The sequence below is a fragment of the Syngnathus typhle genome, linkage group LG3 (genome assembly GCF_033458585.1).
Source record: "Syngnathus typhle isolate RoL2023-S1 ecotype Sweden linkage group LG3, RoL_Styp_1.0, whole genome shotgun sequence".
Classification (NCBI taxonomy): domain Eukaryota; kingdom Metazoa; phylum Chordata; class Actinopteri; order Syngnathiformes; family Syngnathidae; genus Syngnathus; species Syngnathus typhle.
In genome coordinates, this window is record NC_083740.1 from 20,836,936 (window position 1) to 20,855,047 (window position 18,112).

Here is an 18,112-nt window from a genome sequence, read left to right on the forward strand (position 1 = left end):
AGTCAGAAAATTACGGTAAATACGGCAAAGTATCGAGAGAATTAAAACTGGTCAATTTTGCAGATGACACCAATATGTTTTGTTCAGGTAATAACATCCAACAAGTGGAATCAGTGTTAAATTAGGAAAACATGGTTTGACTGGAACAATTGATCATTAAAGGTATGTAAGACTAAGTTTATGTTATTTGGCAAAGGCACAGCAAACATAAAGGTAGATGGGACTGAAATTGGGTGCAGGAAAACACATTTCTTGGGGTTACAATCGATGACAGGCTGAGTTGGAATCCACACATCAAACACGTACTGTCCAAAATCTCAAGAAGCATTGCAGTCATATACAAAGCAAAAGAACTACTGGATTATCATTCACTTCGGACACTTTATTGTTCACTTGTCTTGCCATATTTGCATTACTGTGCTGAGGTTTGGGGTAATACTTATACAAAACTTCACTACAGCCACTATTGTATTGTACTCTACTCTACTCTACTCTACTCTACTCTACTCTACTCTACTCTACTCTACTCTACTCTACTCTACTCTACTCTACTCTACTCTACTCTACTCTACTCTACTCTACTCTACTCTACTCTACTCTACTCTACTCATCCTGCAGAAAAGAGCAATGAGGACTATTCATAAAGTCAACTACTTGGAGCACACAAATCCACTTTTCATACAATCCAAACTATTGAAATTCACTGACATAGTATCTTATTAAACACCAATCACCATGTATAGGGCAAAAGCAAAACAACTACCAGAAAATATCCAAAACTTATTTAGTAATCGGGAGGGAGTTAAGGGGGAAATCACAACTTCAAAATTTTAAAGATAAGAAAAATCTTAAAAGGTTTCTGTATAACTATAACCGGGGTCAAACTATGGAACAATCTAAATGAGGAACTCAAGCAAAGTCCAAACATCCACCAGTTTAAAAAAAAATACAAAAGTATGTTGTTTAGCGGGTACAAGGGCTAAAAATGCGAAATGGGTACACACAAGCAAAAATGAAACAGACAAATAAGTGTGAAAGTGTGTCTACTTGTGTTCTGTTGTAGATTTATATGTTGAATCATTAGTTTGATGGATAAAGTGAGAAAGGGGTAGGAATCTAAAAAGCTATGCTTCCTCCTACTCCTTTTCGAGCATTCTTTCTTATGTTTTTTTCCCCCAGTTTTTTGGTTTATTGTTTGTTTGTTTCATGGACTTAAATATGGCACTTTAAAGTGTTATTTGTTTTGTTTTTCTCTTTTTATGTTTTAAATATGTTTGAAATAAAGATATATCAATCAATCAAATAATCCCAAATACAATTTGTCTTTCACCTACCTCAGTAAATGTGTGGCTTTCTTTGAAGAATACAATGCTGATGTAATGCGGAAGAGTGATGATCATTGTAACAATCACGCAAAGTGACATTTTATTAAAATCTTTGCTCTTATAAAATCACAACCTCTCAGAGATTCGTATTTAAGTGATAAAGTCAAATCCCCACAAATCCAAACACCTATACCACCTTTGGACCACAGTTGAAGAAATAATACAAAATCAGAATATCGCCAGTTCATTGTTGAAACAATGCCAATAAACAAAATAAGTCTATCATGTATACAGTACACAGAGTGCAATAAATATAATTGTAATTGAATGAAACAACAATGGAAATCTAACAAGGAAAGCTTAATATTTTGAAACAGTTTATGGTGTGAAATATCAGACACAAATTTGAAGAATTTTCACTTTCAACAAGTAAAATTGAGTGCTACTTTTCATTAAAAAAGAAAACTGGAAAAAGAGCCACCGTATTTGCGGTTCCACTCTTCTTACCGGTCTGTAAATACAGAATTAATTTTGATGTTGAAATTAGAGCACATCAATGAAAACTATCACTTAAAATAACATTTAATACAGTCAAACTGCAAAGACAGAACTTTGTGTCCAGAATGAAGACATCCACATCGATTTGAATTAGTATTCTGATTAGGAGTTAGGAGGGTGTGGGTTTGATTCCAGCTCCGGCCCTCCCTGTGTTGAGTTTGCATGTTCTCCCCGTTGTTTGTGCCTTTTCAAACGTGTTAAACTGTGTGCATGTGCAAGGGCAAGAATGTTCTGCAAGACACATCTGCAACCCTAATTATATAACACCATCTTCATTCATCATGGAGTGTCTCTAAAATCTTTAGTAATTAAACTTGTTCTTGTTATTGCTAATCAATAGTAATTATATTCTACGATTGTATGACACTTGTGTGGTCATTCAGAATATTAATTTTGAGGATTTTGAAATTCCATTGTGCACCAATTTAACAAAACAGTGATAGAGATCAAACTAAACTGACTGTTGATGAGTTATATAACAGCTAACAGGAATTTACAGTGTCAGTTTTGATGGCGACTGTTTACTCTTCTTTCTCTTTGTCTTGTCTTGATCTCTGCTACTGTGATTCAGATTACTATGTTAAACTGCTTTTTTCCCCATCTCCCCCGATTATGATGATGGGACATTTCTATAGATTATGTAACAGCTTCCATTTTATTTCACCAAAAATCTCATACTTGTCACGCCCGTGCCAGAGCACGCTCGGCTGGCAACTTCCCTCAGCCACACCCCTTCATTACCGTAATGTCTGTCACCTGCTTCCTCTTGTTACCTTATGTATTTAAGCCCTGCCCGTGTGTTTCGCCCTGTCGGTGTCTACTGTTGTCTTCCGTGCCTGTCCGCGCCCGGTGTTCCAGTCGTCTGGTTTCCCCCCGGTCTTGTCTGGAGGCTCACGGTCAGAATTTTATCCTTGTCCAAGTAGACTTCGGTCGGTCTGTCTGTCTGTTTGCTGGCCGTGAGTCTCTGTCCCATCTGTCTTCATTGCCCAACTTCTTCCCTTCCAACTCCCTTTTCCCTTCAATAAACCCTGATCCAAGCTGCATTTGGTCGTCCTGGCTCAACTAATTTCCTGACAATACCAACAACACTTCACTCCCAAGTAGGTATGGCGGAGGTGGGAAAAACTGCTATGAACCAGTGATAACAAACTTGACTTTTCCAGCTAGCAATAATACGAAACACTTGTAAAACTGCCCTTTGGTGTGATGTCTTTATTTGTACACATTTAAAAAGACACAAATATAACGTGTTCGAAACAAGAAAATTGTCATGCTCGTATATCATATAAAACCTTAAAAAAAAAATGTAATACAGGAACCCAACATACCCAACTGCGACCAGAAAGGCTTATGTGGGGAGGTAAAAATGGACTACTATATTTTGAAATACAAATACCGTAAATTTCGGACTATAAGTTGCGTTTTTTTCCCAAAGTTTGGGTGGCATGCCAGAGAATCTTCATTGCTCTTAGCCAGTGTGGCGACAGACAACACAAGGTGGTAACATCATTACATTTGGTGATAATCACTAGTGAATTAAATAGTTGGCATTTATGATGTCCGCTGTTGTCAATTTTATTAATCCACACACGTCCGGAGAGCTCTGTCTCTGTCTGGCTGTGCCCCGATCAAATCTGTCAAAAATCACATTAGACTACGTGCGTCATTCTTTAGACATGGTACGGGCAGGCATATCCTTGAGTCCGACTTTCCGCTACTCAATGGTCATTCAGGCGGTCCAGCCTGTGATTAAGCAAAGCACGCCCATACCATGAAGCTCCCTTCACCATGCTTCTCTTCACACATGGTGTTGTACTGTGTGCTCCTCCCAAACAATTCAATTTGGTTTCATCTGTCCACAGAATATTTTTACAGTAGTGCTGTGAAGCAGCCAAGGGCTCTTTAGCAAAATTCAAAATGCCCTCCTTGGTATTCTCCCATGAACTTCATTCTCGTTTGATGCTTGTAGATTTGTCAACGGACATTGGGGTTTGCCAGTGATTTCAACGTCTTTAGAGAATTGGTTCTTTTTTACCTTTTGCAGACCCCTTTACTTGATAGCCATACATTAGAAGAGAAGCAACAAATTTGTCTGACCATAGACTGATGAACATCAAGACTCTTCGACACTTGTGTAACCTATTCCATCGTTATACAACTTTAGTTTAAATACAAAGACAAATGCTGACCTCAACCCATCCGAGATGCTGTCATAAGACCTCATGAGAGATATTCACACCAGGTCCCCCACCCCCCAAAAAAGACAAAAATACAGGTTTTTTGTCATGTATAATGCGCCCCCATGTATAATACGCACCCTAAAAATGGCATGTCGATGCTGGAAAAAAGCCTGTACCCACGTATAATACGCACCCAATATTTTGACTCCTACTTAAATCCATAAATGTAAAATTATTTCAGAAAAAAGATCATCTTTGGGAACAACCGGATGTTATTCTGCCGGTCAGTATCACTACGCATGCGCTAGCAAACTCGATAGCGAAGAAATGTTTCGGATTTGTGTAGGGTACATTGTGACAGCAAACGAGCAGGTGATCGAGCAAGCGTCTGATACGAGAGCATTGTGTTCGTATGGAGCGTGTTTGAAGTGAACAGCAGAGAAGAAAGGAACAAGGCAAAGTGTTGTGAAATAAAATATTACCTGTAATACGCATTTAGGTAGAGAACTGAACTCTCGCTCTTTATATAGCTGACGTGTCTTGCGTATCCGTTCTGCGCATCTGTAATGGCGGCCGCCGTATGATATCCGGTTTGCGATGGAGATTAAAAAAACAAACATTTGACAATAACACACCATCAAGGATTGCACCATCGCATCAAACGATGTGTCGTCAATTATGAATTTTACTGACTAAGTGTGTTGGGCAGGATGGCTGAATGCGATGCGCGATTGACAACAAACAAGAAGAAAGGTGATTTCAAGTTTTATTTCGAGGGAGATTTTCTAAAAATAAAAAAAATGTTCCCATGTATAATGCGCACCCCAGATTTTAGGACAATAAATTAGTTAAATTTTGCGCATTATACATGGAAAAAACCCGGTAATTCTTTCTGTGGTATTAGTTCATGCAAATTCTGTGTTTATTCTTGTGATTTTGATGAGACTTCATTTTATGACCAACTTTTGCAGAAATTCACAGAATTCCAGAAGCTTCACGGCAGTGGCGGCTTATCAAAAGAGGGAGCGAGAGCGCCGCCCTACGAGATCATTTCTTATTATCTTTCACTTCTTTTCAAAATTAATGCACTTTTTTGTAATTAGCAAAAAGTGGGCAGAGTTCAAACCAGTCAACAGTCTGGCTGGATTTAGGTGAAACAGTTCAAGTGACCCAATTCTGGTGTGGGGTTTTTTTCCTCCAATGTGGCTCAGTCTGGATATAGAACGAGGCAGTATAATCAGGAAAAAACAGTACAAATACAAACCAAAACAGAACTTAATCATATGACTCAAGAATTGCGTCATGTACGGAAATGTAAGTAAAGTGGTTAGATGCACAAAGCCATTGTGATCCGGATGTCATTGCAAATCTCCATCGAATAGACTATGTCTCTCGGCTGGCCTAGGAAACTCTCAAATGTAAAAACTGGCCAAAGTATCAATTCTTAAGATTAGTAGATTTACAGTCACTTCCATTTTTTTTTTGTTCTTCTGCCATGTGTTTGCCTGCTTGCCTTTCTGGCATGAGTGTTGTTTTTGGTGTTAATTTAATATAAGCACAAGTGATCATAATTTGAACGTGATGGAGATGAAACAATACAGACCCTCAAAAATGAAGTAGGCACTAAATTGAAATCGGGCATTGAAATTACAAGCACAGATCTCAAACCCTGTTTTCTTATTAAAAAAAAACCCTGTTGTCTGAGTCATGCCGAATGGTCTTCAACATGACCAAATCATGATTATTTTACATCTGTGTATGCTTGTTTCTTCTTGTACATCTATGATTGTGGCAACATTGGGGCAATTTGAGGTCACAGGTCACATGATAGAGGAAATGTGACCAAATAAAGGAAGAAAACATGTCCCCACATATGCAGTGCATGTGTGTCTTTGTTTATGGATAATGGAAATCTTCATGGCGAAGTATTTTATAAAGAACCCAGTAGAATATGTTGAAAAACAGGAAGGCAAGGGGGAAACCGGCCCTCGACACCGTGTCAATCTTCTTGGCTCGGTCAATAAATAATTTCCTCATCTCCTCCATGCTTTTCCCACCTCCTGAAGCAGCGCCCGGGCGATTCAGAGCAGTGTTTGCCGTGGTTCCTTGAGTGTTTGGTGCAGTGACAGTATTGTTAGTGGTGGCCTTGGAGTCCTTGCTATTGCTGGGAGTGGAGGTTACAGCAGCTGTAGAGGTCACTCTGGTCTCATGCACTTCCCCTTCCTGTTGGACAGAAGAGAGCAGTAGAAATCTCACTGCTTTTGTGTGCTCCATAAACTTCTTATTTTTATTGTTAATTTTAAAGGACAATACAGTGAAACCTCCGAAGCCAAATAATTTGTGGTCTGATGCTGGTTGACATTACACTTGGTCTAATTTCAAAGGCAGTTTGCTTTGGTAAACAAATGATAGTACATTCATTTGGCCCGCTTTTTTCTTCAAGGATCCACAAGTCATTCCATATTTTCCCTTCCTATTTACAGCAAGATTTTATATACATTCAAGTGACATGTCATTTAAAACATGATTTGTATAGTTAAGGGTTTTGTTCACACCTGGCATTTTCAATATTTCCTATTACCGTAACTTTCGGACTATAAGTCACGTTTTTTTTCATAGTTTGGGTGGGGGGGGGGGGGGCGACTTATAATCAGGAGCGACTTGTGTTTTTTTTCACAAATTTTTACTTGATCATTAACACACATCACTTACAAGTATAGATGACCACTTCACATGTTATTTTTAGTATAGTTGATCACTTCACATGCTTTGATATCTTTATCTTGAACATATTCAAAACATGAAAAATAGAGAGAAAAAATCAAATAAAGTAATTAACACTTTAAAGCGCCATATCCTCTGGACATGTCCTCTGTCACCAGGATGACATAAAGGACGAGAAATTCGATCGATGTATTTAATGAGTTGGAGTGACACAAATGGTTTGATAATATTGTTGTTTATGTGATATTTAAAATATAGTTTATATATCGCTGTATGGGCCTGTGGAATAATTTGAACTGTGGCGCGGCACACGGCATTGATGACAAAGGATGATTGATAAAAGACGAGAAATTTGATCGATGGATTTAATGATTTGGAGTGACAAATGGTTTGATAATATTGTTGTTTATGTGATAGTTATTTAAAATATAGTTTATATGTCGTTGTATGGGTCTGTGGAATAATTTGAACTACGGCGCGGCACACGGCATTGTTGACAAAGGACGATCGATGGATTTAATGAATTGGAGTGACACAGATGGTTTTATTAACGTGTTATTCATGAAATAGCTTTTTTTGTTACGTCAGGCCAGTTCTCAGCTCTTTGTTTGTGTTTATGTCAGGTTAGCATACCTATCGTTTTGCCTGTTGTTGCTCACGTGTTGTTGCGACGCTGCGACAGCAGCGCGGCGGTTGTTTACATAAAGGACACTAAGAGTTGTTCAAAAAAACTATTACATAAATAACACGTTAATAAAACCATCTGCGTCACTCCAATTCATTAAACCCATCAATCGTCCTTTGTCAACAATGCGTGCGCGCCGCTGACGGCTCTTGCACTTCAAAATATTCCACAGGCCCATATAACGATATATAATTTAGATATCAAATAACTATTATATAAGCAATAATGTTATCAAACCATCTGTGCACTCTAAATTTATAAATCCATCGATCAAATTCCTCGTCCTTTGTCAACATCGCCGCGCGTGCGCCCTGACGTCAGCCTCGTCGTTATTCCATAGATCTATGTACTATATAACTATATTGTAGCGTTAACAAAGTTCAAGGAAAGACGTGGGTTTGGTAAACGGCTCTCTATTTAACGAAACAAACTTTTCGTAGGTTCCCGCGAGGACTATAAGAAAATAGATTCATTTTGCATGCAAAGTGAGATTTGTCAATCCCGAACCAAATTATGTAGCTGATTTTGAGCTAAAATACCATGTCTGATATGCAGGTCAAAACTGGCACACAGTGTGGCACCACTCTGTCGTCCAGGCATGATGAGAGGGAAAACCTTGGGTAAACATTTTTGAACTGCCAGAATAATAAAAATAAATAAATAAATAAAAAATCCTCCCCAAAAAATCAAGACAACGGAATACTGGAACTAAATGTTGAGCCAGTCTCGAGGTGTTAGGCCAGGGGTGCCCAAACCTTTTTAGCTCGCGAGCTACTTTTGAAATGACCAAGTCACAAAGATCTACTCACTAAAAAAAAAATATATATGCACGTATATATACATATATATATATATATATATATATATATATATATACATACATATATATATATATATATATATATATATATATATATATATATATATATATACATACATATACATACATATACATATATACATATATACATATATACATATATACATATATACATATATACATATATACATATATACACATACACACATACACACATATACACATATACACATATACACATATACACATATACACATATACACATACACATATACACATACACACATATATACATACATACATATATACATACATACATATATACATACATACATATATACATACATACATATATACATACATACATATATACATACATACACACATACACACATACACACATACACACATACACACATACATATACATATACATATATATACATATATATACATATATATATATACATATATATATATATACATGATCGATGATGATATATGTATATATATATATGTATATATATATATATATATATGTGTGTCATCGTAAAAAAAAAAAGTCCTACTCCCATTCCCTATGAAAGTTTCTTAAGTTTAAGAGAAAACACAGGGTTCTGACAATTGGAGGGAACTCGCGAGCTAGCGTGTTTGTGTTGTGTTGTGTGCGCCGTTGTTTGTACACGCGTCAACTGCGGAAAAAAAATAAATAAATAAAAACATCTTAATATCACGCGATCGACCAATAGTGGCTTGGCGATCGACCGGTTGATCGCGATCGAGGTATTGGGCACCCCTGTGTTAGGCCATAGTCTCATCTGTGACAAACCTTTTTTCTCTACATTTCACAGTGTCAATTGCAGTTGGCATCTGCAGCGCACATTTATGGGTCTGCTGTCCTAGTTTTCAACACTATGATATGCAGGATATGCTCATCCGATTGCTGTGCACTCTGGACAACACGGCTTTTGTTGAATTGCTGGCTTCCCCCAAAGTTTACTGGAGGGATCTTTTTTTTCTACACCTCATATTTGTTTACCTCTTCAACCAACACTTCCCACTCCATCACGACAACCTTTACTTTGCATTTTTTCAGGACAAAAACAATGAGCGCTAACTTAAAGTGCAAAATCGTCTTTTAAATGCTTGACCATTTTTATCCCTGTCAACATTACGCTCAATCAGTTGGAGTAGGTGAACACGCAATTCCTTATTCAGGGTCTAAATAAAAGATGGCAATCTTATTAGATCATGTGTAACACGCCTACCATCAGTGCATGCAATGTTAGTGTGACATGCAATTTAGCACACACTATTGGCGAACTTAGTAAATCAGGCCCTCAGTGTTTAGATTTGCCAAATATTTGCAGATACTTGTAGAAATACATGACAAAAATGTTTGGTGCAGCATAATTTTAAATATACTGTAGGATATTTCACGGTCTTTGCATTTTTCTGTGATTAACACCCTCCTTAAGGTTATGCCCTCATCTCCTCTCAACCAGCTTTATTTGCTGGCAGAATGCTGGTGAAGAAAGACAATAAACTGGTTGCATTATGTCACATGCACATGCAAATACATGCCAACACACTCAATGTATTGTGCCATTCATTACCCTGTAGTTGCTGCTGTAGATGTTGGTGATAGATCCATAGAGAGGGTCTGATGCCTTGAGGCCGTTGTCGACATTTACACGATGGAGGGATTCAGCTAGCGCATCTGCATCAACTGCACCTCCACCGTTCTACCAGTCGACAGCATGCACACCAGAGAGAAACCAAAAAGGGGGAAGGGGGGTGCATCCAACACAAATACCAAGTACGCAGTGCTCATTCATTCAGTCAAGGTATTGTACGTGTTCGTTACATTTGTAAAGTTATTCAATTATAGTTACACAATTACAATTATAGTTACCGTAATTTTCGGACTATAAGTCGCGGTTTTTTTCATAGTTTGGGTGGGGGGGCGACTTATACTCAGGAGCGACTTATATATGTTTTTTTTCACAAATTTTTACTTGATCATTAACACATCACTTACAAGTATAGTTGACCACTTCACATGTTATTTTTAGTATAGTTGATCACTTCACATGCTTTGATATCTTTATCTTGAACATATTCAAAACATGAAAAATAGAGAGAAAAAATCAAATAAAGTAATTAACACTTTAAAGCGCCATATCCTCTGGACATGTCTTCTGTCACCAGGATGACAAAGGATGAGAAATTTGATCGATGGATTTAATGATTTGGAGTGACAAATGGTTTGATAATATTGTTGTTTATGTGATAGTTATTTAAAATATAGTTTATATATCGTTGTATGGGCCTGTGGAATAATTTGAACTGCGGCGCGGCACACGGCATTGTTGACAAAGGACAATCGATAAAAGACGATAAATTTGATCGATGGATTTAATGATTTGGAGTGACACAAATGGTTTGATAATATTGTTGTTTATGTGATAGTTATTTAAAATATAGTTTATATATTGTTGTATGGGCCTGTGGAATAATTTGAACTGCGGCGCGGCAAATGGCATTGTTCACAAAGAACGATCGATGGATTGGAGTGACACAGATGGCTGAATGTTACCTCAGGCCCGTTCTCAGCTCCTCGTTTGTGTTTGTCACGTTAGCATACTGTATCGTTTAGCCTGTTGTTGCTCGTTCATGTCTGTTCTTGGTGTTTGATTTTGTCGAATAAATTGCCCCCCAAAATGCGACTTATACTCCCGAGCGACTTAAAGTCCAAAAATTACGGTACATTTTATTGCCGTGGGTCGAATTTCAAACTACCTGCTATATTTTAGAAACATTTACAAAACACTTAACTACAGATATTTAAATTTGGAATGTATATCTTTTAGACTAATGTTTTTCATCCTTAATTTTCATGAGTAATTTGTAATAATTTATACATGGTAAAGCTACATTCAAAACAAGATCTTACACATGTATGTCTTCCTTTTTTAAAATCATTTTCTTCCAGTCCAGTATTCCACTAACACACAAAATTGCTCATTTACCGTATTTTCCGCCCTATAAGGCGCACCTAAAAACCTAAATTTTTATCAAAAGTCAACAGTGCGCCTTATAGTCCGGAGCCCCTTATATATGGATCAAGTGATGAATTTGTTGATCCATACTGGTTGTACACAGTGCTCTGCCAAAATGTTTTAGTGCGACTAGTAAATTACAAGGTCGCATCGCTTCCCAACATTACGGTAACTGTAGTCAGGGGGCGTCACCGAATAGCTGTTGTACCCGCGAGGGTATTTCATTTCAAAATAGGCTGCTCCGTTAATGTTTCGAGTAAATCTACGGATCGATATGGAAGGGAAACATAGGTAAGTAGTACCAATGCGTTAGATCGAACTTTAGTCAGTTCTGATCATTTTATAGGAGATCGTTTGAGAAACGCGATTGTTTACACTTTGCTGAGGCTCATGGGAGATTGCGAGCTGAGGCTCATAGGAAATTGCGGATGGCTAATGCTATAACGATAGCTGCTATACGCGCGAGGCTATTTCATGTCAAAATGGGCTGCTCTGTTAATGTTTCAAGTAAATCTACGGATCGATATGGAAGGGAAACATAGGTAAGTAGTACCAATGCGTTAGATCGAACTTTAGTTAGTTCTGATCATTTTATAGAAGATCGTTTGAGAAACGCGATTGTTTACACTTTGCTGAGGCTCATGGGAGATTGCGAGCTGAGGGTCATGGGTTTTTGCGGATGGCTAATGCTATAACGATAGCTGCTCTACGCGCAAGGCTATTTCATGTCAAAATAGGCTGCTCTGTTAATGTTTTGAGTAAATCTACGGATCGATATGGAAGGGAAACATAGGTAAGTAGTACCAATGCGTTAGATCGAACTTTAGTCAGTTCCAATCATTTTATAGGAGATCGTTTGAGAAACGCGATTGTTTACAGAGGGCTCGTTGGTTATTGGCTAGTGGGTGCATACCGCAACCCTAGTCAACCTCAGTTTGTTGCAGTAAAGCTTCTATTTTATGCGCCTTATAGTCCGGTGCGCCTTATATATGGACAAAGTTTTAAAATGGGCCGTTCATTGAAGGTGCGCCTAATAGGGCACAAAATACGGTACATCATTATCTTGTGTTAGTTAAAAACTTCATTGTCACAACTAGTAGGCAGAAGTCAAAAGGAGAAAATTGCTTGAGAAATACACTAACTTTCTAAAATTTTGCAATCATTTGCTATCATATATTTGTTTTGTTCAGTGGGAAGAAGTGGTTTAATCTAAAAGGGAATTGCCTTCTAATTTGTATGCAAAACTTCTAATGGAAAAAAGTCCACCACTTCGATCATTTTCCATTACATTGAGAAGAAGTAAATGTGTTATCCGCAGTAAATGTGAAATCTGCAAGTTGACTGAATGCTGGATGCTCCCAGGAAACCAAGATTCAAATCATGCATCAGGCTCATCTTGTTTAGATGGCTTGTGAAAAAACAAAACTACATACTGCGATGAAGCCATGCAGAGCCATGCACTAACAGTGTAGCGACAATCACCTCCGCATTTAAACTCCACAGGAGTTGTCTGAAGACCCATCCTGTGCATGCACATATCAAACATTTCACCCCCCTCAATAAGCAGAAGGCATGCAAGATACTGAATGCATTTAAAATCACTAAAGCAAACTGAGAAACCGCATGCATATGCACTTTTGAGAACTTTGAGAGAATTTCGTTTGTTTTTTATTTTTCTCAATTTGTATCTGCACAAAGTAATAATTGCACATTTCAATTTTAGGAATGGGTGATCCTAACTCCTCCAAAAGACCGGATAGGATTACAGAGTTCTTCAGCCTATCCGTGAAGCGGAGGCCAGATTCCCTTTTTTTTTTTTTTTTTTTTGCAGTTTAAAAGCCAAATCACTTCCTCCACTCTCTCGTTCCTTTCTTTGTTTGCTGGCTTATCTCCCTAAGGCCTGTTTTACGACCTTCCCTCATGGGCGCGGCTGGACTCTGCTGGCACGTGGTCTCACTTGGGAAACCTGTTTTCTTTGTTGGCTGGATGCCAGCACTGGTCCACGCGTTTGTACAAAGGCCGTGACTGTGAGCTCACGTCGACCCCTGACCGACTCCACAATAGGCGGACTTAGCGTGCTAAAACCTTTCTGAGGCCTAAAACAGGCTGAACACTGCAAAAGCCAGGTGTGCATCACCAGGCCGGCACTACTAGAGAACTCCCCCTGACCACGTGCTGTGCGAAACCAGCCTTTTCCAATTTCCAATTTTTATTTTTGCCTTTTTCTTTCAACTTTGCACCACCTTCTTTCTACGTGGCCTGGCTGGACCTCTAACTTTTTTTTTAACCAAACTCATTTATTAACTGTAGTCTCCTTTGGATTAATAAACTAATTCCAGGTTTCTGTTTATTTAAACTTTTTTGAAACTATTAAGAAAAAAACAACGTGGTGGCCTAGTGGCAGTTGATTTCACCGCTGGCAGTAGATTTCTACCACCACTAACAAAATGGATAATTATTTAACTAACTAATTAATAATTAGTTAATTAATTTTATCCTTAATTACCCCATATTCGCTACAACTGAAATAAGGTGGGTAAACTTAATCATGCTCAGTCATAATAGAAGTCGAAACCTCAGTTTGTCGGGAATGATTGGAGCAGGGCGACCAAATACAGCTTCAACCAGGGTTTATTAAAGGGAAAGGGAGTTGGAAGGGAGGTAGGTGGGGAAAACGAAGACACAGACGGGATAGAGACTTACGACCAGCAAACAGACAGACAGAAGTCCACTCGGACGCGGAACAGAATCTGACCGTGAGCCTCCACACAAGACCGGGGGGGGGGGGGAAACTGGACGAGCTGACAGGAGCACTAGGCACGGACATAGACGGGAGACAACAGTAGACACCGACAGGGAGAAACAAACGGGCAGGGTTTAAATAAATCAGATAATAAGAGGGAGCAGGTGACAGACATTACGATAACGAAGGGGTGTGGCTGAGGGAATTTACCGGCCGAGTGTCTCTGGCCCGGCACGTGACAGAGTTCTCATTTCATGTTGCAGAAAGCGAATGAAGTACTAGTATTTCACCACAGGGGGGCAGCCTGGTGCCCTTAAATTGACATGCTTAAAAGATAACATGAATCACTATTTCATTGTCTAGCTACAGAAAAATGCACTAATATTGGAGTATTTATTTTTCCCTCGTACACATCTTTGAGTACCTTGCTCTTCTTGGGATGTCGCCTGAATCGTAGCAGCTCTTTATGTTGCCTAGAAACAAAATTAACTGCAGCATACTCCAACAGTGCAGAGAAGACAAAGAGAAGACACACTGCCATCCAGATGTCTATTGCCTTCACATAGGAGACCTGTAAGATACAATGACACAACTCATAGTCAAGGTCCAGATTTTGATATGAATTGAGGATTTCATTAATTCACTCGAAAGCACTTGTGAACTTTGTCTGTAGTAATTATTGTTTTACAGCAACTTTCCGTAAAACGCTTTTAAATTTTATTTTAAAGTAGAAGCTACTAGTTGAACATCTGATGCCTGTTGTGTCAGAGGATGTGACCTCATTTTTTAATGAAATTATACTGTATTCAGACATGCGGAACATAGTAGAGTGCAAAGCTCTGTTTGGCACTGAGAACACGATAAAACTCCTTGCTCCTAAACACACACGCACACGTTAATGTGGTGTAGGTTGGCAATACGTGAGAGAGAAATGGGCATGCTAATAAGGGTGACGTAACAAAGTGCTTCATTTCAAAAAATTTTCTCATGCATACAAGATGCCACAAAAAGACTCAAGGGCTCTTTCTCTCCCTCACACACACACACACACACACACACACACACACACACACACACACACACACACACACACACACACACACACACACACACACACGCGCACGCACGCACGCACACACGCACGCACACACATGCATGCACACACCAGATGCGCTTAATTCAAGATTCAAGAAGTTTATTGGCCATGTTTGGGCATGCCAAACAAGGAATTTGACTCCGGTAGATCTCAGCCTCTGTTCAACATTTAGGTGACTAACAACATTCAGGACATGTGCAAAAATTGACAATTATTCTCAAACATCCCCTGATCTTCTTTATTATGCATTCTATGGCTGGTGCGACTTGTACTCCGGAGCGACTTATAGTCCGGAAAATATGGTAAATGATTCATGGGCTGCACATAGCTTGGACTTCATAAGACCAAGTCGGGTTGTTATGATGTGTCTAGTGTGTTGGTAGAGTGTTGGTGGAGTGCCCAGTGCATGTCACTTCTCACTGTCAACCCTCACCACTGGCTAGCAGTATGCGAACGGGAGAGTCTCTCCCTGCCAGTACATAGCCTCTCTAACAGCAAGCCCTATGTAGTGCCTCCACGCGGCGACACATGGTAACTGGGTACAACACGGACCCAGGCTAAACTACACGGGACTCGGAGGAGGTTTGGCCCCTAGTCGTGCGGCACGCAGGCCTACCGGTGTGTGGACACGCCCTGGTGCCCACGAACCAGCCCCCAACTATGGGTTAAATAGTACCACTGCCCAGTGGGCTCCTCGGGAGAGGAATGGGATAAGGGAGTCAACCCCTACAGAAAATCAATTTCCCCTTGGGTTAGTGTCAGGAAGGGCATCAGACTGTAAAAAGTTTTGCTCCAAAAATATTCCCAGTATAGGCACTCTCAACCACAAGATGGCCATATTGTGAATCCAGTCCAACCCAGTGGTGCCTGGAAAGCAGATTTTAAACTGATGATGATGACATAGCACTTAATCTACAGCATATGGTGCCCAAAGCGCTTTAAATGCATCACATTCACCCATTCATACACCAAATGTGAGGCTGCTGCCATGCAAGGTGCTGCATGGTTTCCACTGGGATCAAATTAGGGTTCAGTGTCTTGCTCAAGGACACTTGAACACAGTCGCAGGGTTGAGGATCAAACCCACAGTTTTAGGGTTGGGAGATGAGTACTCTGAACCACGCCGCCCCTAAAAAAGCTACGTGTAGTGACAATAGGCCATATTATTGTGTGCATGAGTAAGGAAAGGCGTCCAGCTGGTCGCTTTTCAGGCTGCACGCATTCTCCTGTCCACTCAAATCTGTCAATTATGCTCCCTCGCACCAGGTACGCACTATGGGTGGAGCAAACCTACACTGTGGGTGTTCCCTGTCAAATCTGGCTCTGTGCGCATGCTACGTGCGCCGCTGATCTACAATATAGGACCTTCTCACTGACACCAATTTACACAAAATGCTATGCTTCCGGCGGCCAGATTCCAGGACAAAATTGCAAAAGAAAAACACAGTTTCAAATTTAGTTAAATGCTATCTTGGTTAGTTGGAGAATAGGGCTGTCACAACCAAAACGTTTTAGAATCGAATTACCCTATCAATTATTCCATCAATTAATCTGCTAATTGCCTCTTCAAACTATGACGTAGCTGCCTATTTTTTTAAATGCTTGACAGTGATAAGCATGTATCTGAAAATAATTGTGTTTGCCAAGGTGGGTGTATATTAACAGTATTCTCACATGTTTACAATATGAGTGAGCCCACAAGCCGCTAGAACAACGAACGTGCATTACATTGGTTGGCTATTTATTTTTTTTGTACACGTTTCCAAGACGTGTACATGTTTCCAAGACCCCTCCGTGAATCGTCACTTTATCGTGGTGGAGGGGTTTGCATGTCCCAATAATCCTAGGACCCATGTTGTCGGGGGCTTCATGCCCCTGGTAGGGTCACCCATGGCAAAAGGGCCCAAGGTGAGGGGCCAGACAAAGCATGGCTCACAAAAAAACCTTATGATGAGTACATTAAATGGACCTCGTTTTCCCTCGACCGGCCGCGGGTCACCGGGGCCCCCCTCTGGAGCCAGGCCTGGAGGTGGGGCTCGAAGGCGAGCGTCTGGTGGCCGGGCCTTTGCCCATGGGTCCCGGCCGGGCACAGCCCGAAAAGAAAACGTGGGTCCCCCTTCCCATGGGCTCACCACCTGTAGGAGGGGCCAAAGGGGTCGGGCGCAGAGTGAGCTGGGCGGCAGCAAAAGGCGGGGATCTTGGCGGTACGATCCCCGGCTGCAGAAGCTGACTCTTGGTACATGGAATGTCACCTCTCTGGCTGGAAAGGAGCCCGAGCTGGTGTGCGAGGCAGAAAAGTTCTGACTAGAAGGAGTCGGACTTGCCTCCACACACAGTTTTGGTTCTGGTACAAGCCCTCTCGAGAGGGGCTGGACTCTCTTCCACTCTGGAGTTGCCCATGGTAAGAGGCGTTGAGCAGGTGTGGGTATACTTATTGCCCCCCGGCTGGGCGCCTGCACATTGGGGTTCACCCCGGTGAACGAGAGGGTAGCCTCCCTCCGCCTTCGGGTGAGGGGACGGGTCCTGACTGTTGTTTGTGTCTATGCACCAAACGGCAGCTCAGAGTACCCACCCTTTTTGGAGTCCCTGGAGGAAGTGCTGGAGAGCGCTCCTTCTGGGGACTCCATCGTTCTACTGGGTGACTTCAATGCTCACGTGGGCAATGACAGTGAGACCTGGAAAGGCATGATTAGGAGGAACGACCCCCCGATCTGAACCCGGGCGGTGTTCTATTGTTGGACTTCTGTGCTCGACACGGATTTTCCATAATGAACACCATGTTCAAGCATAAGGGTGTTCATGTGTGCACTTGGCAACAGGACACCCTAGGCCGCAGTTCGATGATCGACTTTGTAGTCGTGTCATCGGATTTATGGCCACGTGTTTTGGACACTAACCCAAATGTACTCTGAGGGTCTGC

At 40.5% G+C, this 18,112-nt stretch overlaps 1 protein-coding gene across 3 annotated transcripts in view; it reads right to left on the reverse strand.

The window, feature by feature from the left end:
- Positions 1-5,959: 5,959 nt before the first annotated feature.
- glra3 (glycine receptor, alpha 3) overlaps positions 5,960-18,112 on the reverse strand; it is a 90,549-nt gene continuing 78,396 nt past the window's right edge. For 2 of the 3 annotated variants that reach the window (XM_061275160.1, XM_061275161.1), the window contains 3 exons: positions 14,521-14,667; positions 9,908-10,036; positions 5,960-6,286 (listed from right to left, as the gene is read on the reverse strand). In XM_061275160.1, coding sequence (XP_061131144.1) covers positions 5,960-6,286; positions 9,908-10,036; positions 14,521-14,667 — 603 coding nt within the window. The remainder of the gene's footprint in view (positions 6,287-9,907; positions 10,037-14,520; positions 14,668-18,112) is intronic. The other variant, XM_061275162.1, reaches the window with a different exon arrangement.